The 27384-nt window shown below is 43.6% G+C and overlaps 1 protein-coding gene across 1 annotated transcript in view; it reads right to left on the bottom strand.

The window, feature by feature from the left end:
* The window catches only part of ASTN2 (astrotactin 2), a 2164803-nt gene that overhangs the window by 1271950 nt on the left and 865469 nt on the right, over window positions 1-27384 (bottom strand). The window contains exon 6 of the mRNA XM_069241522.1: window positions 26097-26243. Coding sequence (XP_069097623.1) covers window positions 26097-26243 — 147 coding nt within the window. The remainder of the gene's footprint in view (window positions 1-26096; window positions 26244-27384) is intronic.

The raw sequence follows: 27384 nt of genomic DNA on the forward strand, positions 1-27384 counted from the left end.
TACCATGTTGTCTTCTGAGGAGGCCACTCCTAGTTGGAGGGTGCTGGATCCCAGAAGGGAGGGCAGGGGGAGGGAAGCCTCACCCCGGGCCCTAGTCCAACCTGAAGGTACAGGCCCCAGGTTGGAAGGCCAGTTGCAGGTTAACAGCCCTGCACTGGTGGAGGAATGGTACAGGGCGACTTCTGTAAGCACCCTGACCATGTTGGACTCTGGGGGTACCGCTCCAGGAGGGAGGGTACAGAGCCCCAGAGGGGAGGACCAGGTTCAGGCTGTCATCCCTGACCTGGTGGAAGGGAGAGTGGTTAAAGGGTGCCCAAAACCTGGGGCTACCGCCCCCCACTCTCCACAGCCACAGTGGTTGGAGAGCTTTGAGAGGCCTGGGGCCTGGCTCTCATCCCTGGCAGCTGTCAGTAATCACTGTGGCTTGCTGTCCGGGTGGACAGAGTTATCCCTGGGGAGGGGACAAGTGTCACACCCAGGGGGTAGAGTGGGCAACACCACTGTGTTGGTCATGGTGGTACTATCCTGCTCCTGGGATACATCTGTGAGCAAAGTAAGGTTAGGTGCTGCACAGATGGGATCCACAGGTAAGGAGAAAGGTTCCCCATGGGTTGGCTTAGTGGGCCCTGAGAGTATGGACAGAGTGATCCAATTGGAGTCAGGAAGGCGAAGAACTGGAGCATGCCCCTGCTGTTGTGGGCCTGGGTCCTTGTTCTGTCGCCTCAAACAGGGAAGTACATCAGGATAGTGATTGTTCTCCCCTGGCTTTAGGCTGGTAGGGGGTCATGTTGGACCTGGCTTTTTGACCGGGACATCCCCAAACTTTTTGCCTCCTTCCTCCTATTTTTTCTGACCTGTTGTTGTTGGCTTTTGACCTCTGGGCACTTTACCACTGCTAACCAGTGCTAAAGTGCATATGCTCTCTGTGTAAATTGTACTACTGATTGGTTTATCCATGATTGACTAATTAATTTACTTGTAAGTCCCTGGTAAAGTGCACTACATGTGCCTAGGGCAGGTAGATTAAATGCTACTAGTGGGCCTGCAGCACTGGTTGTGCCACCCACCTCAGTAGCCCCTTAACCTTGTCTCAGGCCTGCCATTGCAAGGCCTGTGTGTGCAGTTTCACTGCCACTTCGACTTGGCATTTAAAGGTATTTGCCAAGCCTAGAACTCCCCTTTTTCTATACATAAGTCACCCCTAATGTGTCCCCTAGGTAATCCCTAGAGCAGGGTGCTGTGTGGGTAAAAGGCAGGACATGTACTTGTGTGGTTATATGTCCTGGTAGTGTAAAACTCCTAAATTCGTTTTCACACTACTGTGAGGCCTGCTCCCTTCATAGGCTAACATTGGGGCTGCTCTCATACATTGTTGAAGTGGCAGCTGCTGATCTAAAAGGAGCAGGAAGGTCATATTTAGTATGGCCAGAATGGTAATATAAAGTCCTGCTGACTGGTGAAGTCGGATTTAATATTACTATTCTAGAAAGGCCACTTTTAGAAAGTGAGCATTTCTCTGCACTAAAATCTTGTTGTGCCCTTCAATCCACGTCTGGCTAGGTTTAGCTGACAGCTCCTTGTGCATTCACTCAGACACACCCCAAACACAGGGTACTCAGCCTCACTTGCATACATCTGCATTTTGAATGGGTCTTCCTGGGCTGGGAGGGTGGAGGGCCTGCCCTCACACAAAGGACTGCCACACCCCGTACTGGGACTCTGGCAGACAGGATTGAGCTGAAAGGGGGGCTTGGTGCATTTCTTAGAGACTCTTTGAAGTCACCCCCACTTCAAAGGCACAACTTAGTATAAAACAGGGCCTCTGCCCTACCTCATCAGACACTTGCTGGAGAAGAAACCTGAACCAGAAACTACATCCTGCCAAGAAGAACTGCCTGGCTGCTCAAAGGACTCACCTGTCTGCTTTCTACAAAGGACTGCTGCCTTGCTGTTGCCCTGCTGCCTTGCTGAACTCTTGTCTGGCTGTGAAAGTGCTCTCCAAGGGCTTGGATAGAGCTTGCCTCCTGTTCCTTGAAGTCTCAGGACCAAAAAGACTTCTCTCTTTTACTTGGACGCTCCGTGCGCCGAAAATTTCGACGCACAGCTTATTTCGCGGCGAGGAAAACGCCGCACTCCGACGCTGATCGACGCAACGCTCTTGGGACGATCGAAGATCCGACGCACGGCCTCGCAAGGACAATGCCGCCCGACCTCTAGAGGAGAAATTGACGCGACGCCTGCTGTGAGATCGTAATTTCAACGCGCAGCCCCGCAGATCGAAGTCTAGAGGAGAAATCAACGCGACGCCTGCCGTGAGATCGTAATTTCGACGCGCAGCCCCGCAGACCGACGCGCAGCCGGAGAACAAGCAGGAAAATCCACGCACAGACCCGGGACATCTGGTACTCCCGCAAACCACAGTAAGAGACTGTCCGCGTGCCGGAAAACGACGCCCGACTCCCCGCGTGGAAAATAACGACGCAAGTCCGTGTGTGCTGAGGAGAAATCGACGCACACACCAGTTTTCCACGCAGGATATTTTCCACCAGAAACCAGGTACCTTGTGTTTGAAAGAGACTTTGTTTACTTTCTAAAGACTTAAGACACTTTCTATCACTTCTCAGTGATAACTTTACAAATTCGTATTGCAACTTTGATCGTTTTGACCTGAAGATACCCAGATAAATATTATATATTTTTCTAAATACTGTGTGGTGTATTTTTGTGGTGTTATGCTATGGTGTTGTATGATTTATTGCACAAATGCTTTACACATTGCCTTCTAAGTTAAGCCTGACTGCTCGTGCCAAGCTACCGGAGGGTGAGCACAGGCTGATTTTGGATTGTGTGTGACTTACCCTGACTAGAGTGAGGGTTCTTGCTTGGACAGAGGGCAACCTGACTGCCAACCAAAAACCCCATTTCTAACACGCCCCAATTCAGTGTCTGGATCCCTCTTCTCCAGCCACAGAAATACACTTCCACTGTCTGAGGAAGCTGTCCTCCCTCCCCATCTTGTAGCATGCCAAACCAGACACATCCACATGGATCCCACTTTGCTTTTATTATACAGTGAGACAAACTTGAGGATGAACTTTAGACGAAATCTGCTCCAACATTTTCAGTGTTTGTTTTCATTACCAATATATTTTCTTGCATTGCTCATTATCCATATATTTTGCTTCTAAACCATTAGCGCCTCAACTGACCTCACTGAGCAGCGTTTTAGCAGAAACCTAGCAGCAGACAGTTTGCCTGATTCTAGTGTGTGTCTAAATATCTAATAGAGCTTTATCTTCCCATATCAGTAATGTTGTCTTTTTCTGAAGTTCTCCAATAAAAGGCTATCACAAAAAAGATATTATATATGCCTGAAATCTGGCTTGAAAAACTGGCATTTACCTAAATCGTCTGATTGTTACCTATCCTCCTTTTCTTCTTTCAAATCACCTTCTCCTTCCTTTCCATCATCTGCATGCCTCCTCTCTCTGAGCACAACCTACTCTATCCCACGTATGTTTGCCTTAATCTCTAACATTGTACTTATGCCAACTGTCCACTACTCATTTACAAGGTCACAACCTCTCCATGTCTGAGAGGCATGCCCCTGCAACATAACAACACCTAAACAGCTCGTCTATCAATCCCACTAAACATGTGCATGTGTCACATATCCCCCCACTACTGTTTACAAGAAAATCCTATTGCTTAATTCCCCAACAATTAACTGGAGTGAATGCATGGAATGATTTGGTTGGGTGCACAAGACTAATCCCAATAGGAAAAACAAGCATTGGCAAAGCCAGTGAGTATCACCTATGCAAGAGCTATTCGATTTATCAGTGTGTTTTAGCCATGTTGTACAGCAGCGAGCCTTCTGTTCAGCATGGCTCAACGTTAATGGCATAGGGGAGAGTGGTTTGGAGTGTTGTAGAGGGGGATGGTTAAGTTTGGATCGGAGTGTTGTAGAGCAGAGTGTCCGAAAGTGTAGTGTATTGGTGTGGGATAGTGTGCAGTCGCACAGAGTGGCATACACCGAAGTGGCATAGAGATGGGTGGACTGGTGTAGAGTGCTTTGGAGTAGAGTGTTTTAGAGTTTAGTGGCTCAGAGTGTAGTGGCATTGAGCGCAGTGGCACTGAATTCAGCAGCATACAATGCAGTGTCATAGGATGCAGTGGTGTATATTTGGGTGGTGCATAGTAGAGTGCAGTGGTGCAGAGTGGAGTGGTGCAGAGAGGAGTGGTGCAGAGTGGAGTGGCGCAGAGAAGAGTGGTACAGGGATGAGTTGCTCAGAGAAGAGTGATACAGAGCAGAGTGGTTCAGAAGAGTGGTGCAGATTAGAGTAGAGTGACGTAGAGTGTGGTGGGTGTAGAGTGCAGTGGCATAGTGTAGAGTGGAGTAAACTGACACAGAGTGGTATGGCATAGAGTTGCATTATGCAGAGGGCAGTTGTGCAGAATAGATTTGAGTGGATATAGAGTACAGTGACGCCGAGTGCAGAGTACAGCTGAGTGGCATAGAGTGTAGTGGCATAGAGTGGTGGGAGTAGAGCATTATAGGGTGGTGCAGAGTAGATTATAGTGGCATAGACTGCTAGTGGTGTAGAATGGAGTAGCTTATAGTGGGGTAGTGCAGAGTAGAGTGGTGCAGAGTTCAGTGGCAGAGAGTGCAGTGTTGCAGAGTAGAGTGTCAGAGTGCAGTGGGAATGAGTGGAGTAGAGGGACATAAAGAGTGGTGTGGAGCACAATGATGCAGAGTAAAGTGCACTGGCATAGACTGCAGTGACATAGAGTGCATTGTGGAGAGTGCAATGATGTAGAATGAAGTGGTTGAGAGTAGAGTGGCGATGAGTGCAGTGGTACAGAGTGGAGTGATGCAGAGTGGTGTACAGCGGCCTAAAGAGGGCAGTGGTGTGGAGTAGATTGTTTCAGAGTACAGTGAAGTGGCGTAGAGTGGAGTGGTGAAGGGTAGAGTTCAGTTGCATAGAGTGGCATAGAGTGTAATGGCGTAAAGAGGTGTAGCCTGCAGCAGCATAGAGTGGTGCTGAATACAATTGAGTGTCATACAGTGGATTGGCGCATAGTGCAAGGGCATAGAGTTGAATCTTACAGAGTAAAGTGCATTGGCGCAGAGTGTATTTGCCTAGAGTACACTCGCCTAGAGTGCAGTGTTTTAGAGTTTGGTAGAGTATAGCTGCATAAAGTGGAGTTCTGCAGTGTAGTTTGGTGTGGCAAAGACTGAAGTGGTGTAGAGTGGAGTGGCGAAAACAGCTGTGGAGTAGAGTGGCGAAGAGTGATTTATCACAGAGTAGATTGGTATAGGTTAGAGTAGAGAGGTGTAGCGTTAAGTGGCATAGAGTGGAGTGCTGCAGAGTGCAGTGGCAAAGAGTTGTGTAAAGTAGAGTGGTACAGCGTGCAGTGGTGTGGAGTTGTGCAGATTAGAGTGGCATAGAGTGGAGTATTCATGATGTGGTAGTACACTGCCATTAGAGGCAACACATTTTCAATTGAAGAGACCATTACATTTGCACAGACATACCGTTTTACTAATAAATCAATACAGTGCACAGAAGAAAATGTGTTGAAATTGCATCACATAGAATAATGTGAGTAACAAACCACAAAGCTATTGGCGAGCAATGGACAGAATGCATTCCTAGGTCACCTTTCTGAATGTCTCCAAGATTTCTTTAGACTGCGACCTAATATCCAGTAATACTGGAATAATCTGTAACATTGTGTTTCTGAGCAGCATGGTGCCTTTTATAAGTACTTCAACATCTTGTCAGGGGCAGTAAGCGTTATAGAAATGCACTTACAATGGTCATTATAAGGCTGAACCTCTGGAACACTCTCTCTTTGGAATGTTGACAAAAACTAGATCACCTGGTATCCGGGAAAGCCTTGAAAATCATTTTATTTTGCTAACACTGCCCTTTTCTAGCAACAACTTTTTCTCCAGGTTCATTATGCTTCCCCAGAGTGTGAAAACAACTATTTTAGGTGTAAACTGGATTAAGCAAATGTTTGTTTTCCATTTCATTTTCATTTTCGTGGGTGCCATGAAAACTGTGTTTGGTATATATATTTCTCATGGTCCAATCACCTTAGGAACCCCTACTATCGTAACAGGTACCAAGAGTTATTCAACCATTCTTGTCCTGCCAATGGAATGCAGATATTTGTCACCAGGAAAACTACTGCAAAAATTTGCAGAAAAGAAAAAAAACCTCTATATTCTGTATTTGGAGCTTGAATCAGGCAGCTTAATCACTTCTCCCACACTGAAACAAAATTATTCATCGAGGTACACCATCCCACACCCTCCCACACACAGTGCTTTGCAAGTATAACTTAATTGAAGTTGAACACACATCAAGCATGAAACTTCAATAGAGTCATTTAAGTCTTGATTTATAGTTTTTTTGCACTGCATTACAGTCATATATTGACGCAAAAGCGACGCAGACTTACAAAATACAATTGTATTTTGTACGTTTGCGCCACATTTGCGTCAAAAAATGACGGCAATGCGGCGCAAATAAGTATAAATCAGGGCCTTAGTTTGTTGATCATAACAATTTACCCACAGCATCTCTAAAGTTTTGGTTATCTTTGCAAGCCAATTCTACTGTAACTATGGATATTTCTAAAGTTCTCGTTGAGAGGCCGGTAGTAAAGGGAAAGTCATTGTAGATGAGCAGATGTTTTCCTCACCTCACGGTGCTCATGCTTCACTTAGAGACAGAAGAAACACTTGTGGCTCATTTACAAGCCCCTTCCTCCACCTGAGCATCACTTTTTGTGATGCTCTGGTGGCACTGTGCCCTGCTCCATATTTACAAGGTGGTGTTAAGCCATTTTTTGTGGCTTAATGCAGCCTAGTAAATATGGGCCACCCAAGACAGTTTTCTGCGGCAAAGGTGCGTGCAATGGGTGTCGCTGTGGGCGTACCCATGCAACACCCATTGTTTTCTTAGACTGCCCCAGATTTACAAGGAAATATAAACCTGAGGAAGCGCCAAAAACTAACACCTCCCCAGGGTTGGAGTTAGAGTGGCAAAACGAGGAGAAATACTTATATTTCTCCACATTTTTTGCTCTTTCTGTGTGTGCTGCCATCTACAACACACATAGAAGGAGAAAATTGCCATTAATGATTGTTTTTGTGAAGGAAGACGTCCCTTCCTGCACATAAACAATCACCCCCACAATGCAGCTATCCTTGCACCTTGGTGCAAGGGTGGCTGTGTTGGTGTAAGGCAGCTGATTTAGCAGGTGCAGGGGAAAAAACAGGGATCTAACGTATTCTGGTAAATACGATGCATCCCTGTGTTTTGGAAATGCTGCAGCTTGGCACAGAAGCATTTCCTCATCAATGAGGCCCTTGGTTTCAAAAGGTGAAACTTAAGCTAGCTGTTGATGTGGAACCCCTTTGGCATTAACACATGCAGCCTAGGAAGTCAGACTTTAGCATGGTCTAAGGCCCATCCTGTTAAGGGTTCCTTACATGACACGGAGGTCCGAGACAGGAAATATCAACAATTGTCTCCACAAGCTGAAAAAAACCTCCACTACCTCAGTACTATCATTATTATATTTTTCAAATCAATATCGGGACTGATATCATGTTCATCAAGCTCGCAGTTCCCCTGCTCTATGTAGAATTAGGGCTGCTGCCATGTTTTCAACACAGAGCCTACATTCGCCCAACCAACAGAGTTTCTGACCATCTCCTCAATGGATATTGTTCATGGATCCGATTTAGGGAGACTGTTCCAATGTACTTTTTTCATGCTTGGGACTGCCTGACAAAAGACATCTCTCCGAACTGGAGAAAAGCAATAGTCGCCATTCAAGGGAAATAACGTATTTAACTACAGCTGACAACTAGCCTAAGTATAGTGTGGAAATGGACTCCCATAGCAACTCTTGGACGCAGAAGTTTTGCTCACAGGCCCTTCAATTTAGCAGGCAGTGGCTTCCATTCTCCTGGTAGAGGACCACCATCCATATTTAAAGATCCTTGCCAGGCAAGTGGGGATCTCTGTGGCTCTATCAGGTGTTTAGGCTACTGTTGTATACTTTCCTGCCAAGTATATGAAAAGTTAGGTGAAGCTCTGCTGGGGTAAACCTGGCATTTCCCATGTCTTTGAATGAGGAGGGGGAGCTGCAAGTTTGGCGGGTCTTCTGACCAGATGCCTGATTAACATAAGGAGCTGTAGTGTGAAGGTGCTGTCATCTACAAAGAAAGACAATTCCAAAGTAGAGTACAAAATAGCTGGTTAAATGGCTACTCCTTCTCAGCCGTGAGGAAATACTGATTTCTGTTTGCTCAAAAGTCAGGATTCCGAGCCTATGCAGTAATTAACACACCAAGGCAATTTTCCCTAGATACTTCTCAGAAGGAAAGCCTAGAAAATTAATGTTGGTAAAATATCCAAAGAAAGGCCGACTCATTCCATATGTCACGCCCTACTTCAGCATGTGGAATACATGAGAACTTCTGCATGCGACAAATACTGCACTCCTCAGATTGTGTTTCCACGGGATGTATTAAGTGCCTGCCCATTTTGATAGTGCTGAAGATGAGAACCTAAAATTATAATTTATAACTTTTTACTGATAGAATTTAAATTTGCCAGTGAAGCATATCTGCACCCTATACAGCCATCATAAGTATGACAACCAACAGGTGGAGAGGAACATTATAGTCTGCAGGCAAACAGCAGAACAGGGAATAATGAAGGTTTGTGTTGAAAAACATCCAGTCCTCACACAAGGCAGCATGAAGTTGAAGGGAAAGGCTATTGGGGGAGGCAATGGCAGGAATGAATGGAGGATAAGTCAGAAATAATAATGTAAAGAGAAGTAAAGAGAATTATGGAATGGGAATGGAAGAGCCTTGTGGACAGGCAAAGCAAAGGATGGGAAGTTAAGACGATCAATGGCCAGACACTTTGATTGGGAACTTAATTGTGATACAGGTAATATGAATGTTGAATGTTCAGAGAAACGTGAATGAGTGACTAAAAGAGACTTGTTCTTATGAATATATAGATGTTCATATGCGCATGCTCTTAGATGTTTAGAAGCTACTAACAAAGGACCAATTTAGAGTGTATTGATTTGGGATATCCACTGTGTCCCCTTTGTTTCTGACAATTGGGCCACAACTCTCTCCTCTATCAGAAACAATCTGCCCGCAACCACTTACCACATGCCTAATCATGGCATAAGTTTCACCTGAATAGGAAGCGAGCTCACACATTTTATTTTTGCAGAACGTGCTCATGGCGTTTCAGTAAGACCAATTTTGGGAAACCCTTTACCTTTTCTATGGGAAACTTAGCATATGGTGGAAAGTCTCTGCTAGTCTGGTACAGGCCAGTAGTCATTAATGGATGTCATATCTATTGCATCTCTATGCTGCTGTTTCATAATGGGGACAGACCGGTTGTCCGACATCATTCAATATCTAGTGAAATTGGGAAAAACAATTGGAATTGTATTACTAGAAATGGACTACAAGGCATGATGTAGTGAGTTGCATCACAACTCTTCCTTCCTTAGCAGTGCATGCATTATGAAGGTTTAAGGGTGTACATCGATCCTCTTTATGCAAGTGTCTGCTTTGTCAACTCTGAAACACAGCCACTCCATCATCTAACAGAAGTGTGCCTACTGCAGCCCTTCGTCTGTGTGAAGCACACTCTAAAGTGTTCAGCCTGAAGAGATTCTGTATCTGATGTTTCACTAGTATGAGTTTCTTTGAAGGAGTATTCATGCACATTGATTGTTATGCATACAAAAGGAAACTGGAGCAGAATGAATGCTGTTCAGAATTAAAGAGCTCTTTAAAACTACTGGAGGAGAAATGTGCAAAGTCTCAGAAAAAATACATTTTATTCTACACTTTGGTTAATGGTGCAGTGAAAGCTATAGAACAAAGTTATTGGAAAGGACATAAACGTGCTGCCAAACACTTAACAAATTAAAAACAGAATGAAAATCCATTGTAATTGTACTAATTATAAACATTACTGGCCAAACAGTGACTTATAATAAAGATATGAAAATAAATATATAAACAACATGTTTACAAACTACTACAACGGAAGACAGATTGATAGCATGAGACTAGTGATTCACAAAGGATCTAAGATTACCACTTGTACTCAAGAAGATAAATATTTAATTCACCAGTTGAAACTAGTCAAAACGTTGTGGTAATGATAAACTTACTTAGATTTGATGAAATGCCCATTCTTACTGAATATTATATTACATTAAATATAAAACTGTTGCCACTACTTTCAAAGGTTCTTAATGACACTTTACAGAAGCGTTACAATCAACGATCATGGAATCTGCCACAAAGGCGTAACCTTAAATTGCAGTTAAAGAGACATATCCCTACTTAATCTATATTTTATGTTCATAACTGCACTCTATCATTAAGATAAGAAAAGATTATTCTGAAAATTGTGTATTACAGCGAGATGGATTCTATTAAAGGAAGAGTTGGCTTTATAAGCACACACATATTTTGTATGTACTGAGACAGTCTCATAAACTGTGGTAAACCCAGAAGGAAAAATGCCTACAACAAATAAAGATGGTTCATTTGGCACAAAACAATTTAGGTTTCATATCTCTGGTTTCTGCACAGGATGCATAAGCAAAGATTCAGATAATAACTGATGGCACCATGTCCTGAACTTTTCATTTAGAGCAAGACTCCTGCCCCGAATCATCAGGTATCACCAATACTCTCTTTGACCTACTTTTAGAGCCACTGCTAAGACACTTGACAGAACACTCTATTTTGGAAACTATCTCCTGAGACATCCAACAGCAAAAAGAGTTTCTTCTTCATTCAAATATTACTACCTCAGCACCATAAATTTAACAAGCACTGGCAATGCTGATAGCTTTGGCTTTAAAGGAATGTTGTATGGTACTGTGAAGCATTATAATTAGATAGAACTGCAAAAAAATATGGAGTGGAGTGGAATCAAGGAACTGTAGAATATTGAGACCTACAAATCTATTGACGGTCCTCCTCTCATCTGTGCTGCTTTCAGAGAAGAATACCATGAACTTGCTAGTTATCTAGCATTACAATGTCATGTGTGTGTCCCTAAAAGTTCAAGCTCAGGCAGCTGGGTAAATAAATAAAATGATCACAGATGTGTGGAAGCCAAGCACTTTTTTTGTGGAACCGCTCTTTTGTGCAATCAAAACACGTAGTCCAGTCTCCCAATATGCGAGCAGAGCCAAAGCCCCTTTCCTGGTGATTCTCACATAACTGTCTGGTGAAAAACGCATTTTCAAGCCAGACCATTAAAATATTGGAATATACTGCCCGTCCTCAAGGTATTGACTTAATATGCCTAAAACTGAGATGTCCCTTTCTTGCCTGAAGGATATGGCAGAATTTAGAGACATGAGATTGCCTCTTAAATATATAAAATATCTGTATATGTCAGATAAGTCAGATCCTTAAAAGACTGTATCCGTTACTTTATGTGACACTTTAATAAAGTTTTAGGAACAGTTGTGATAGATAGGATAACCATTGCCACAATTTGATGTAAAATAAGTGAATATATTGGTATATATGGATTTATAAATCACTTTCGTTGTATAACACAGAAAATTATGAAAACATTTATTTCAAACCACACATAAAATGCTTAAGGAGTTCCTGTGGCTACATCACTATAAACCTACATTTTCATAGATATGCTAAGACGCGTTAGCAAATCCAATATGTCTTTTTTTGTTTAAACAGGCATTGCCAAAGCTAACAGGTCTGGTTTCTAACTAAAAATGTGAGCTAGACCTAACTGCTTTTGCAATGCTTATTGATTCTGCATGATCAGTCTAACTAATTGCCGTTGTTGTGCACTGCATCTGCCAAAGACAGAAGATTTAAACAGATAAAGAAACACACAAAAAGAACCTCAGGCAAATGTGGCATTCACATTTTCATGACCTTGGAGCTTTGAAAAGCTGCAGTCGTGCCTTTCCTCAAGCAGGCTGCAATATCTCACAATTGAATTGTCAGAAAGCAAGATTTGTTTATCTGAAAACAAGTTAGGGGTAATACAGTGCCCCCTGTGCAGTTTAGGGAGCTTTTTGCTTGCTATATCTGCATATTGATACTATTTTTCACACTGATCTACCTTTTCATATTTGCATGTTTCTTTCACTGTTGAACTTACACTGCCACTTCATTGAAACACTCTGCTCGCCAATGACATCACTTTTCCAATATTCTCATGACTGGTATGCACACGTCAACGTCCAGTAAATTATGTTATTTAAAATTTTCAAAGCAGATGTCTAATTGTGTGCAGAAGATAGTCCTCCTTGGAAAGGTCAGTGATGCACTCCAGGCTCTACTCTACTCCAAGTCTGGGGCAGGTGAGATGTGAGCCAAGGCTGTGGTTTGCTCCACCTGCTTTCACTTGTGTTATGAACAAGAAGACACTCTGGCCCATATTTATACTTTTTGATGCACAACTGCGCCAACGCAGATGTGCGCCAAAAATTTTACCGCCGGCTAACGCCATTCCAAGGCGCCATGCGGGCGCCTTATTTATGGAATGATGTTAGCCGTCGCTGCGGACTGGTGTGCGTAAATAAAAATGACTCATACCAGGCAGAGCCGGCGTATGGGAAAATCGGGGTTGTGCGACAAAAAATGGTGCAAGTCAGGTCTGAGGCAAAATTCAGGCCTCAAACCAGATTTGCGCCATTTTTTTTACACCCAACCTCCATTGACATGACTCCTGTCTTAGCAAAGACAGGAGTCATGCCACATTGCCCAATGGCCATGCCCAGGGGACATACGTCCCCTGGGCATGGTCATTGGGCATAGTGGCATGTAGGGGGGCCCAAATCAGGTCCCCCTATGCCACAAAAAAAATCTGAAAAAAATACTTACCCGAACTTACCATTACTTCCCTGGGATGGGTCCCTCCATCCTTGGGTGTCCTCCGGGGGTGGGCAAGGGTGGCAGGGGGTGTCCCTGGGGGCAGGGGAGGGCACCTCTGGGCTCCTTCCGAGCCCACAGGTCCCTTAACGCCTGCCCTGACCCAGGCGTTAAAAAACGGCGCCCATCAGGCTGTGCGCCGTTTTTTAACGCCCACCCCCTCCTGTGCGTCAAAATGACGCCAGAGTATAAATAAGGGGCACAGGCCTTAAAGTCATTTTTTGGAAGGGAACGCCTACCTTGCATTTAATTAACGCAAGGCTGGTTCCCCCTTCTAAAAAATGACGCACATGGTGGAATTTTGACGCCCGCGGAGTCGGATGTCAAAGTATAAATATGGGGCAGGGTTTGCGGCGATTGTGCGTCAAAATTTTTGACGCACATTCGACGCAAACAGAGTATAAATATTCCCCTCAGTTGCAGCCACATGACTCCAAAACCTCAAAGAATCAGAAAGGGGCGGAAGAGGTATGAGTTGCTGCCTGCCTACCTGTTGTTGTTGAGTGGGTGAGTAGGGAGGTTCTCCACTTTCTTGGGAAGTGTCTCGGAACAGCGATACGATGAGGACAGAGGACAATGATAGAGGAATCACTGTTAACATTACAAGTCCCTGAACCGTAGCCTTAAGAAGGGAAATATTACATTTACAGGGAATTTCAAAGGAGGTGCTGGGTTGGTAATTACTAAATGATCATGACCATTGATTATTGAGAATTGATTATTTAGTATTCAATATCCTATCAGATCCTGCTCTTCCCTTCGGAGCAGGGTCTGTGCGACCATCCTGGGAGGGTGTTGGCTAAGAAACAAGCATGAGATCAGGCAGCGTGCATTGATAGTTTAGGACAGAGAGCTAAAATTATAGGAGGGAAGAGTAGCCATTAGAGTTGAGGAGCACAAGGAGCAAGTGAGAATAGAAATAAGAAAAAATAGTATGATAGGGACAGGGATTAAGGGAAGTGGTGGAGTATTTTAAAATCAGAATACTGACTACAAAAATGTTTGCTAAAAACTGTCATAACCAGGATATTGACTACCACAGTATCTCTAAGGTATATCTTTATAGGAAGGTATATATTTACTATTTTAACTCCTCATCTCTTTATTTATATATGCAATTTATTTCCTGCTGCATCAGTAGCTGACCAGATCTCAAATAATTTTAAAAACCGTTAAAATTCCCTCACTAGCCTTATGCCTGAAGAAATACCTTAGATATAAACATTCCAATTACTAAGCAAAGGAAAAAGGTCAAGACTCAGAAATCATAGTACACTCAGACATTATGGAAAATAAAAATGCAAACAAGGCAATTAGGGGCCAGATGTAGCAAAGTGTTTGCGCCTCGCAAACGGCGAAAATCGCCGTTTGCGAGGCGCAAAAGCCACTTTGCTATTCAGAAATGCATTTTGCGAGTCGGCTCCGACTCGCAAAATGCATTTCCGACTCGCAAATAGGAAGGGGTGTTCCCTTCCTATTTGCGACTCGCAGTGGGATGCAATTCCATTTACGACCGCGTACTTGGTCGCAAATGGACTCGCAGTTACCATCCACTTCAAGTGGATGGTAACCCACTCGCAAATTGGAAGGGGTCCCCATGGGACCCCTTCCACTTTGTGAATGGACCCAAAAATATTTTTTCAGGGCAGGGAGTGGTCCAAGGGACCACTCCCTGCCCTGAAAAAATACCGAAACTAAAGGTTTCGTTTTTTTTTTTTAAGTGCAGCTCGTTTTCCTTTAAGGAAAACGGGCTACACTTAAAAAAAAAAAAACTGCTTTATTTAAAGCAGTCACGAACACGGAGGTCTGCTGACTACAGCAGGCCTCCATGTTTGCGAGTGCCTATACTCGCAATGGGGCCGCAATTTGCGACCCACCTCATGAATATTGATGAGGTGAGTCATTGCGACCCCATTGTGAGTCGCAGTCGGTGTCTGAGACACCGTACTGCATAGCAAATTGCGAATTGCAATTTGCGAGTCGGATGGACCCGCAAATTGCAAGTCGCAATTTTGCATTTTGCTACATCTGGCCCTTAGAGTGGAACCTGGCAGACAAACCATCAGCATGCCCTTATAACCGAATACACGCTATTTAATAAAATATTATCAGAAGTAGATTAAAGTTGCAAAAATGGCATAGTACTCAAAGCGGATATTAAAAGGCCCAAATATGTTGTAGGGCAGTAAATGAATTGCAAAACCCTATTAAGATCAATGACACAATTAGATCATCTCCCTAAAATGATGAGAATTTGGTAGTATTTTTAAAATAAAAACAGTAACATTGAATCTGACACAGAGAAATAATACATATCTCAACCTACTTGTCTACCTTTAATTAAACAAATGTTGAAGCAAACTTGTTGCTTTTATCATTTTTTGCTTAGTTCAGACCAGCAATTGTTTTCCATAATAGAATCACTGCAGGACACAGGCTCCATTGATGACATTGGCCCAGCAAGTCGTATGAAAAGGTTGTGAATAGCTAGTCCAAATAAATGTCTCATCTCTTTAATATTTCTTTTCACTTGGAAAACATCTACAGTCAAGCCTCTCCTGGAAAAAAAAACTTCATTTAGATTCTGATATCCAGCAGCTATCTTCCAATTTCATTGCTTTCATTTCTTGGCAAAGTTCTTGCAAGAAATGATTACACCCAACTGTCAGAATCTGTGGAAGCCAACAGCATTCTGAGAGCTTTTCCAACTAATTTATGTTCCGGTAGGAACAAAGACCTTGTGTTCTCAGTTGTTGCCAATCTTCGTCTTATTGTAGACAGCGCATTAGTAGGAGATTTAATATTATTAGATCTGTGAGAAATTGGTTTACTAGTTGAGGGGTGTGCCACCCTTCTCAAGCAACAACCACAATCCTTGTGAGGATGAGGCACAAGCAACCCTCAAATCAACTCGTACTGAACCCTCTGGTAGCCTGCTCCAGAGCAGTCAGGCTTAACTTAGAGGCAATGTGTAAAGTATTATCGTTTGAAGTGTGCAGCATGTCTAACAGTAATAAAGTGAAAACATAACATTTCTAACAGTAATAAAGTGAAAACATAACACAAGAAGAAACCCACACCAATTTAGAACAAGCATTTGCAATGCAACAGGTCTCGCGTTTGCTCATGTTAGAGCTGATCGCGTTGTAAACTCCTAACCCGACTTTTCATCTATCGGCAAAAGTGCTTTTATGTACGTAACCCGAAAAAGTGAAATTAACTGTGTAAAGCGCTCGACTTCTGCCAAGCGAAATCGCGCTAGGAAAATAGAGAAAAAGTAGTCCACGATCCAACAGAAAACAGCGAGCCTTGCATGTTTTCTGTACTTGGTCGCTTCGCTCGAGGAGGGCTAGCCACCGGGAAAGGCATGACGTATGCATGCCTTCGACTAATGAAAGCAAGCAGATTTTACTAGGCAAGCCCACGAACCAATGAAAAACACTGACGTGACGTCGACAGGGCTCCGAGCCCTTTTCTAATACCTAAAGCGTCTCGCTGCGATAGGCATGCCCGAATGCATGCAACGCAGACTCGACCCTAAAAAGAAAGCAAAACGTAATAAATAAATCAAGACCAAAATGACAATAATATGATCAGTAGAACAGGAGCTATACATAAAGGTTTAAGTGAACATAGTGCCACAAAGCGCAAAGTGCCACTTGCTACTATCTGGTCATGTGAGATGAGAAACTCACAAGTTCAGGCCGATGAGGATGAAGCGAGGGTCTGAGACAGGGACCTGCTTAGTCTTGTTGAAAAAGGACCTTCTCAGCCCAGCACAAAGAGTCCTGTTCACAGTGGAAAGGGCCACGAGGAGTAGAGAAGTGTTGTGGACGGTCACTAATATAGCATAAACAGCAGGTCTGGTGTCACAAATGGCCATTGCTGTAGTGCGAAGATCCAGTTGTCATAACGACCCGGCGAGCCAGAACTTGGCGGAGGTTCACCCCACGAGCGCCCGATGCTTTAGCATGAAGAGTCAGGATGATGGAACTTTGCGTTGGCAAGCTGGGGGAACAACAAGGCTTTGGTACGAACGGGCTCATTCACAGTTGCATAGAGCCCAGAACCTTTATTTCAGCCTCTCTGAGGCCACAGTAAGGGTCCAGAACCTGTGGGGCATGCTCCAGCAGTAACTGAGTGATGGTTAAGGTGGTTGTGAGCCTGTTATGTCCCTGTGGATATGAACAGGAGACCAGCAGACTAGCCCTTGGAGTCCCTCTGGGAGTCCTGGGTTCAGGTGCAGGTCCAATCTCTCTGACCCAGGCAGGAGGGCAGCACAGCAGCAGGACAGCAGTCCAGCAAGGCAGAAATCCAGTAAGGCAGCAGGCCGGCAGAGTGGCAGTCCTTCCAGCTGCACTCAGTCTTTTTTCCTGGCAAAGTCTCCACAGGTCAAGAAGTGTACTCAAGAGCTGGTGTCTGATGTACAATATTTATACCTGGTGCCTCCTTTGAAGTGGGAGAAAGTTCTAGGTTCCTGCTTCTCCTGGCTCCAGACTAACTATAGAGGGTATGCAGCCCTTTGTCTGAAGGCAGGACACAGCCTATCCATGTGTATGTGCAGCTGTGCCTAACTCCATCCTCCATCCTGCCAGTGATGGTCCCGCCAGTCACACCCAAGCACTCTATTGTGTCTGGCTATCTATGAGGTATATAGAAAGCCCAACTGTCAGCTAGTAATGTGACCCATTGTGTTAGACGTGGAATTCTTGGCGTGGTCTCCCCTAACTTTTTGCCTCTACTTCCCAGGTTGTTGCTGTGTGCTGGACTCTGTTTTTGATACTCTGGGCATTTTACCACTGCTGACCAGTGCTAAAGTGCAAACGCTCCCTATGTGAAAATGTATGTGTAATTGGCTTTTCCATGATTGGCATATTTGAGTTACTAGTAGGTCCCTAGTAAAGAGCACTAGAGGTGCCTGGGGCCTGTAAGTCAAATGCTACTAGTGGGCCTGTAGCACTGGTTGTGCCATCCACATGAGTAGCCATGTAAACATGGTTCAGACCTGCCACTGCAGTGTCTGTGTGTGTAGTTGCTAAACTGCCAATTCGACCTGGCAAGTGTGCCCACTTGCCAGGTCCAAACCTTCCCTTTCTATACATGTAAGGCGCCACCTAAGGAAGGCACTAGGTAGCCCCATGATGTGTTTTGCACGTCCAAGCAGTGAAATACTTCCAAATCCAGCTTTCACTGTTGCAGGGTCTGTCTCTCTCATAGGTTAACTTTGGGGCTGCCTTTAATTATTCTTAAAGAGTAGTTTCCCTTTGAGAGCATAGGAAATATGGAGTTTGGGGTCTCTGAACTCACAATTTTAAAATACATCTTTTAGAGAAGTTAGTTTTTAGATTGTAAGTTTGAAAATGCCACTTTTAGAAAGTAGACATTTTCTTGCTAAAACTATTGTGCGACTCTGCCTGTTTGTGGATTCCCTGCCTCGGTCGGACTAACAGTTGGACAATTTGTGAATCTCCTCTAGACAGTGACACAAAGGGAGCTGGGGTGTAGCCTGCATATCTCGATGAGCCATCTGGGCTAGAATGAAGGGAGGAGTGGTCACTTACACCTGAATGGTCTGTGCCTGCCCTGACACAATGCAGCCTCCAACCCCCTGGTGTGTGTCTGGGGTCTGGTATGGGCAAGCAGGATCCTGTAAACAACAAAGACTTTTCTTTGAAGTTGGGTAACTTTGAAGGCAAAAAGAGGTATAAGTAGTGGATCCTAAACCCCAGACTTTAGATCTCTTCAAGATCACTTCTGCCTAGGAGAAGAGCTGAAGAGCTGAGGAGAAGTGCTGCCCTGACGGAGACTGTGCTTTTTTGGGCTATCCTGAAGTTGCTGCTTCTGCCTGTGAAAGGGGACCAAGACTGGACTTTGTAGTATATTCCTGCTTGAGAAGGCTCTCCCAAGGTATGGATTGAGTTTGCCCCCTGTTCTGAAGTCTCAGGGCTATTAAAGACTTCCTCTGCCAGCAACTGGACTCTCTGCTGAGACTCCTGCCCTTCCAAGTCATGTCTAATCCAGTCTCTGGGCCCTTGAAAGGAGAAGCTGGCGGAAAACCAAGAAGATCCGAGGAAACCAACTTTGGACAACTCCGGACAGAAACCGCTGCTGAATCCTGTGATGCTGTATGCAACCCAAGCGGTGGTTTTCGCTGGAGTACAACGACCTTGCGGGCCCAATGCCACTGCAGCTTCTCTGAAGTCCATGACTCTGTGAAAGTTGCAGCACCACATCATGACCGCCAGACATTGACTCCACCAGAAGCGGCCGCGGATCCAACGTTTCACACTGATACCACCTCATCTCCACCACTCCACAGCAGGGACCCGATGCCTCATCATGACACGTCCGCTCTTTTGCTCCGTAGCATTGGAACTGACGCTGCCTGGGATCCAGTGAGCTGCGATCCCCAACTCCGTGCACTGGCTTGTTTCCTCATTTTCACAAGGTACTGTATCTGGGGGGTCTGTGTGACTCAGTGACCGGCGCCATTGGCGTCGGATTGTTGGGAACGACTCCGTCACGATGCCGTGATATCACCTAATTGAAGCATTTGTGTTTCTAAGCTCTATTTTTGTGTTTAATCATTAAAAATTCATAACTTGACTTGTGTATATTGGATTTTTGTCGCTTTGGTCTTGTTTGGTTCAGATAAGTATTTGATACATTTTTAACCTGGTGTTGAGTCATGTTGTAGTGTTTTCACTGTATTATTGTGTGTGTTGGTAGAAATACTTTACACATTGTCTCTGGGTTAAGCCTTTCCCCTCATGCCAAGCTACCAAGGGGATGAGCAGGGGTTACCAGGGTGTGTTTCTCCTTTACCCTGACTAGAGTGAGGGTCCTTGCTTGGACAGGGGGGTAACCTGACTGCCAACCAAAGAACCCATTTCAAACACATTGCCTGCCTGGCAGCACTAAATGGTTAAAGCACGGAAATATCAACTTTCTAAAAGTGGCACTTTCAAAATTTAAATTGAAAATCTGAACATACAATAAGAGAGGATTTCTCATTGCATCCCAAAGTCACCAAACAAGAACTAGTTACCTGACCCCATTTGGAAGTTACAGCTTATTAAAGTGTAATAAGGTGACCCCATTTTTATTCTGTTGGAGATGTAGGCCTTGCAGTAGTGAAAAACACACATAAGAATGTTTCACCACCAGGGCATGTAAAGCTAGAAAAGTACATGTCCAGCTTTTTACATACACAGCACTCTGCACTCTGGGCTGTCCAGGGTCTACCCTTGGAGTCACTTATATGTATTAAAAAACAAGATTTGGGCCTGGCAAAATATTTATTTTGCCAGTTTGAAATGGCAGTTTAAAAATGCACACACAGGCTGCAATGGCAGGTCTGAGGCATGTTTAAAGTGCTACTCAGGTGGGTGGCAGAATCAGTGCTGCAGGCCTACTACTAGCATTTAACTTACAGGCTCTGGACACACATAGAACTACTTTGCTAAGGATGTACACATAAATTAAAAAGAATGAGCACAATTACTTTAGCACTAGTTAGCAGCGGTAAAGTGTGCAGAGCCCTAAAAGCCAACAAAAATGGGTTCAGAACCCATGAGGGTGAAGGCAAAAGGTTTGGGGATGACCCTGCAGAAAAGGCCAAGTCCAACAGGAAATCTCCATAACCTTCAACATTATAGACCATGCGATCATAGGGGGTTATTCTAACTTTGGAGGAGGTGTTAATCCGTCCCAAAAGTGACGGAAAAGTGACGGATTTACCACCAGCCGTATTACGAGTCCATTATATCCTATGGAACTCGTAATACGGCTGGTGGTATATCCGTCACTTTACCGTCACTTTTGGGACGGATTAACACTCCTCCAAAGTTAGAATAACCCCCAAAATGTCAAGGCTAGCTGACATTGAATTTAATATCAAAGCTGTAGAATGGCTGTCCTGATTTTTGTCAGATCGAAACTAGATAATTGCTACCCTTTTTATTAAGTGAAGGCAATTATTCACCTGTGTGGTGCACTTAAGGGTTCTATTATATCACCATGTATTTTTCCTATCTATATGCTTGCCCTTGCAAAGTTACTGGATGATTTGATTTTGAAACCCCAATAACACGTGTGGTGATAATATTCCTCAGAATGACAAGGTACTCTCTCAATGTGGATTGTTCTTTGGTGGAAGTCAGCAAACTACTTGAAAACAAACCCTGATAAAACTAAGATATTTCCAGCAGCAGCTCAGATGGTAACATCAGTTCCTCTGCTACGACCTGAAAGTACAGGCGGAAGTCAGTGTGAAATCTAGGTATCATGATTGACAAAAACTTTTATTAAGGACTCGGGTGAATCATGGCTTAAAACTTGCTTCTGGCATCCAGTGTATTACAATCCACAGTTCCATCCAATATTCCAGTTCATCGTGTAAAATAATAAACGCATGGATGATGGAAATGCCATTTGTATGGCTACATGATACCCATTTGCATCTTTGTCAGCTGGTCTGAAATGCAGGTGCTAAGGTAAGTAGTAATACTGTGAAAAGATCACACGTCTCCAGTTTCAGTGGCCGCTTGTGAAAAGTCCGATTGTATTTAAGACCACGATAAATATACACAGGGGAGCCTTTCAACGCACTCCACATTTAGTAGAGCGCACACTTTGTTTTTTTAACCACACGGGAGCTCTGCTATCAGCTCATTAGTTTTGTATTTTGTTCCCAGGTCATGTTTCAGTAAATTTTATGAAAGGGTCTTATCTATCATGGCAGCAAAATCATGGATGTCACTTCCGTTAGCTCTTAGGGCAACCTCAAATGCATCTATGTTTAGAAAGAGCTTTAAAACTTTAAAACATAACTAATTAATTTACTTTTCATTTCAGATGAAACCATCAGTTAAGTTTTGGTTTCCAACATGCTTCGGTGAACGTGTGCTGTCTAAGAAAACCTAATATAGAGTGCATAATAACTGAAAACCTTATTGGCACACAAGTAGCTGGTCTCCACTGTTACTTTTAAAGGTTTTAAAAATGGAGTATATGCCAGCTGCAACTACTGACAATCCTCTAAAATTCTTGGGAAGGGTAACTCTTAGTGAGCTCAAAAAAGCATAGGAATGGGAGCTTGTAGAACTAATTGCTGGTGTGTCTCAAACGAGAACCGCTCAGTTAATCTCAAGATATATCAGAAAATGTTCATAAACACAAATTGGTTTCCACTGTAACTTTTCAGATTGGGACTGTGAGATAAATAGTGATGGTGTGGTGCTTCTAATGCCTTTGGCATTTTGAACAAATACAAAAGAGTAAAGTAACTTTGAAGCAAGGACTGTGAGAGATTCTCCGTTGGGTAAATCAAACAACTCACTCTAAAAACTAATGATCACAAGTGATTACTATCAAACGGACTCACTCCAAAACTACCAAAGAATTTCTGTGGAAAATATTCATGCGTACAAACAGGTATATTTTAAGGACTTGGAAAAGGAGAAATGGACCTAATATGGATAAATGATTCTTGACTTTTGGTCCCAAGAATCATTTCAGAAACTTTTACAGAAAATTGAGTATTTATGCAAAATGGTTCTTAAAATATATATGTGTGATTGGTTGGAAATTTTAAATTGATTGTTGTGATTTGCTGTTAGCTAGTCAACCATCTCACTTTGGTCCCTTACGAATTTCATGTTGTCCTCGCCTGCAACTATCGTCTGCCCATCCACTTTCTCCAGAAGCAGACGACAGCCATATGTAAAAAGATGAATATAAAATATCCAATAATCCATAGGATTGTTTATCAATATTTCATACTTTAAGATAGTTGTATTTATTTTGATTTGAACCACTCAGGGTAGTAGACAAAATATTAATACAATATAATACATTTATAGCAAGAAGTAACGATAAAATATTAAATTAGGAAAATGCCACCAGCAGCCACTAATAGAGACGTAAAATTTGATTACAAATTCTGAAAATTCTAAAGAGCGCAGTTGTTGAACGATGTGTGAATTTAAACTGTTGTGCACCATAGGTATTATTTAAGCAGTTTCTTACTAATGTTTCTCAAAAAATGGAACCTCGTTTTTTTCATATGTTGACAAACAAAAAAACAAGAGAACAGCCCACATACATACTTCAATGTACATACCTTCTCTATTGTTGGCATATGATTCATGTGTTTTTTTTTCCTGTATATTACATTGCGATGTTTTAAAAAGTTTATTATTTTGCAGTTTGCAATAAACCGTGTTAAATAAAAAGTTACAAAACAGAAGTGATACTCGCAGGAGCACATTTAGAGATAGGTTTGACTGTAAAAGAGATTGGACGGCCAGGGGTTGCCTACTGGTTGTTTCCTCTCTTGTAAGCATATTATGCTTGGGAGACGCACTAAAAATAGTTGCAGTGTTTCTTATCTTGCCGCAGGCCCAGCTGTTTACTTCACATCTATGCTTTGATGTGGGCATCTCCCCAGGCGATTGTCATCCACCTGACTATGTGTCATGTTTAGCTTCCATTGTGATCGCTGCGGCAGGCAACAAACGATGCTCTTGTCTTGCGTCTTCTGATCTGCCCGTGTGGGGCTTCCTCTGTGATCTTCGACACCTTTCCATCGCACCTGGCTTCATTTCCATGCGGTTTGCGGCACTTTCACCAGCCTTTTGGTGAGCAAGGATAGTATATCAAGTGGATGAGAGCAGAGGGCTGACTCTTAAGGACACCTACTTCGATGAGCATGGGTGGTGGAACAAAGCTATCTGTGCTAAAGAACTCCAGTCCTGGAGTTTGATGGTGGTCCCTCTTTGATGCTCAGCCCACCATCCGAAATGTCTTTTCGAGCTGGAGAAGATTGGGCAAGGAGTACTTCATTCGAAGTTTTTTGTGAGAGGGGAAAGGGCTGGGACATTGTTGGCAGTGAGGAATTGAATGAGTGGTAGCCTGTGCTGTTCTTTTGAGTGGTTGCTCCCGTGAGGACAGACAAAAGGAGGCCCATGCAGACTGGCACTGTTGTGCTTCTGTTTTGCTCAAGTAGACTGAACAGAAGCAGACTTGGCAGCAGAGAAACTTTATGCTTTTTCAAGAGGCCAGAGCCCATTAAATGCCAGAATGGCTGAGGCAAAATCTATCACTATGAATGCATTTCCCTTTCTTACAGCCTGTCCTTTACCAATAGGTCAGCTCTTTTTGTGTCCTCGTGGTGAGAGCTGGTGTGGGTTGAAGGTTGTATGGGCAGTGAACAGGCCTGAGACATTCCCTTTCAAGGTTTTATGTGTCCTTTAAACAAATGGGAGGATTTACCAAGATCAGCCCATGTACCTGACTGTACTCCCATCTTAATACTCTTCAGAGACATTATTGGTCTTTGGGAGACACCTCGGCCTCAGAGGGGTGGAAGACTCCTAACGGTGAGGAAAGACATTTGTAGTACCTTGTGGCTAGTGTGGTTTACAACCCTTTGTAGTACAACAATTATTTTCTGTAGTGTTTAGCTTTGCAGGGATATTAAACATACTTTATTTTCTTAAAAAATAAGCATTGGGCTGAACATTATATGATTGTGTCTTTTGAGTTCTGAGCACTTGCTGCCTACACTAGCTGTAAACTTTGCACTTGTATAGCACACTACTCACCCATTAGGGTCTCAAGGCGCTGTACGCATAACGCTGTGGAACCCCTCCTGGCTTTTCCCTGTGAGGCACCCACTCCTGGACAGCCCCAGGCTGAAGCCAAGCTTCCAAGCGCTGTGAGGGCCGTTGTGGAGATTAAGCAAGCTATTGCTCAGAGTTACAGAGTGGGATAAATTAATTAGATTAGGCACTGAGATGAGAATTATCTGGTCCAATGGAATTGAGCCCAAGACCCGCCAAGGTGGGAATTGAACCCTGGTCTCGGGCCAGATCTCTGCACCAGGGTCTGCCACTCTTACCATTGTGCCTCACTTCTCCACCTCGGAAGCCTGTGGCTGCCTAACCTGGTTACCTTGAGAGGAAAGAGCAGAATTGGTTGCACACGGTATAGTTTGCAGTGTCATATGAGGATGGATCGCAAGACACCAGTGACAAATGAACTCGGGCCATCAAGGTTGCGGCCCAGTAGCCCATGCCTGCCCTGTGGCCTCCCAGACAGGGTCTGACAAGGGTGATGATACTTTTTCCATTTCCCTCACCTTTCTTTTCCCATCCTCAAGGATGAATTAACACCATCACCATATGTCACCTCCATTGTAATTTGGTATATGTAAATGCAATTAGATGTAATTTTTTGTTTCTGTGGCTAAAATGAGTTTTTCCTCTTTACTATGTTTAGATGGAATTGTAATTCCCATTTTTAAGCAAATATGAACTCCTAGTAATCATTTGGCCATGTTGGCGGAATTATGTTTCTCTTTAGTATACGAGGACCTAAACCTTTATTCCCTTGATATAGTCTTGTGACATTGTCTGTTTATTCTTGGTTATGTGGGTGATACTACATTTCCTCTTTGTGTATACCTCTCCTGATGCTTGCGGGTGGAGTGTCCTTATTGCTCAAGTATGCGGTTCCATCTGCCCTTAATGCAGAGACCCTTTAAGGCATGAGCAAAGTGGGAAAATGTCCAGGGTCCCCACCTTCCAAGGGTTCCCATGGGAAAGTGAACTTTCTCTCAGCTTGACGTTTGTCTCGATTCTGTTCTCTAGTTAAACTCTCTCTCTCTTTGAGTACCTCGACCGCTGACTCTGTCTCTCTACACAATGTCATCAAAGGATTTTTGGCGCACTGTGCAAGACATATTTCATCTGTTTTTGTGTGACCCTTTAGCGCTGTTTGACATAATGTGGGCTTGAATTAGGAGGCAATGGGTAATGAATTCATTTTTTTTCCACACAGGGATCCCCTATATGTTTTGCCTTGAGACCCTCAAAGTCTTTAAGATGACACTGCCTTAGAGCTTGTCACTATATCCCTCCTGCTCTAAGAGGCTGTAGTTTCATCTTGGCATGGTGACTATTGTCGTTTCTCCTTAGAATTGTGAGGCAATGTAAAAGAAGGTTTCTTTACAACTGATACTGCAAAGACCTCTTTAGCTACAAGCTATGACTTGATCTTGCACAAAAGGACATGAAAAACATGGACTTACCATCAGCAATGAAGTGTTCTGGAACATGCAGCGTCACCTTCACTGTTAGAGGGCATGGGAGCTGAGTGCTGCAGACCACGGCCAGGATGCAAGAGCTTACTGCAATCAGGGTAAGTGCTGTTTTATTCACGGGGCTTCGCAGAGTACCTGGAGACAGAACAACAAAAGGGTTTATTTTTGTATAAAACTACTTTTCCTTTATTGATATAAGATAACAAAGAGCCTGTGGCTTTAACAACGCCCAGCGTACTTGTTTCTTCACTGATGTAACGTGCTCCACAGACTAGAGGACAGTGCTTAATTTGTAAATAGAAAAGTGCCGGTGCTCAGAGCTCTCCTCTGAAACACGCGGCTGCTGTAGTTAAATGTGTGAACACGGAATACTGAGGCAGCTAATCCTGAATCTATCTCAGGTCTCTTTAATCCATTTAAAGTCACTCCCATCACTTCAGCTCACTCTTGCAGCTTTCTGCTTTCTCCCTTTGTGACGCTTTTTCGTTTTTCCCTTCATCCGTCTTTCCCATATGTGTCTTTTGCTCGCAGCAAATGCTTGAGGCAGAAGACTTATCCCCGGCCCTAAAAAATAAGTGCCAGTGCTCAGCACCGGTAACAACAAGCACAAATTAAGCACTGATAGAGGATATATTACAGCTTAAGTAGCACTCCTCTGCCTGTGTTTCCATTGACATAACCTAACTGTGCTTGTGGAGACATACCGCCTTGTCATAGGGGGGAGGAGAGAGAGAGAGATAGAGAAGGAGAGAGAGAGAGAGAGAGGGAGAGAGAGAGAGAGAGACAGAGAAGGAGAGAGAGACAGAGATAGAGAGAGAGAGAGAGAGAGAGAGACCCTTGAAAATCATCCAAACTGTTTTGAAATGGAAGGATTATGTTTTCACAAAGACACATATCCCTCTTGGAGAAAAACAATGTTTTACAGGCAGGATTGATTTTGTGCATGAATTGACACTTTCCTGCACAAAATCAATCCTTAGAGGCATTTTCCTATCTCTACATATTTTGTGGCATGCAGCAAGCATAGAAAGAAGAAATAAGGAGGAGAAATAAACATATTGCTCTTTGATACGTCTTTGTTTGGGATGGCAAAGCATCTTGGTGCATTCCCAGGATGGCTACTCTTAGTAAAGTAGGAATTCATGGGTGGATGTGTGGGAACACCCACTCTCCACTCATGCAGTGCTTTCCCAATGCAGATTAACATAAGGCAGTGATTTGCCCTGCCTTCCGTTACTTTAAGTTTACCAAGACCCACAGAGTCAAACAAGGTGGC

This window comes from Pleurodeles waltl, chromosome 6 (genome assembly GCF_031143425.1).
Source record: "Pleurodeles waltl isolate 20211129_DDA chromosome 6, aPleWal1.hap1.20221129, whole genome shotgun sequence".
In the NCBI taxonomy this organism is placed as follows: domain Eukaryota; kingdom Metazoa; phylum Chordata; class Amphibia; order Caudata; family Salamandridae; genus Pleurodeles; species Pleurodeles waltl.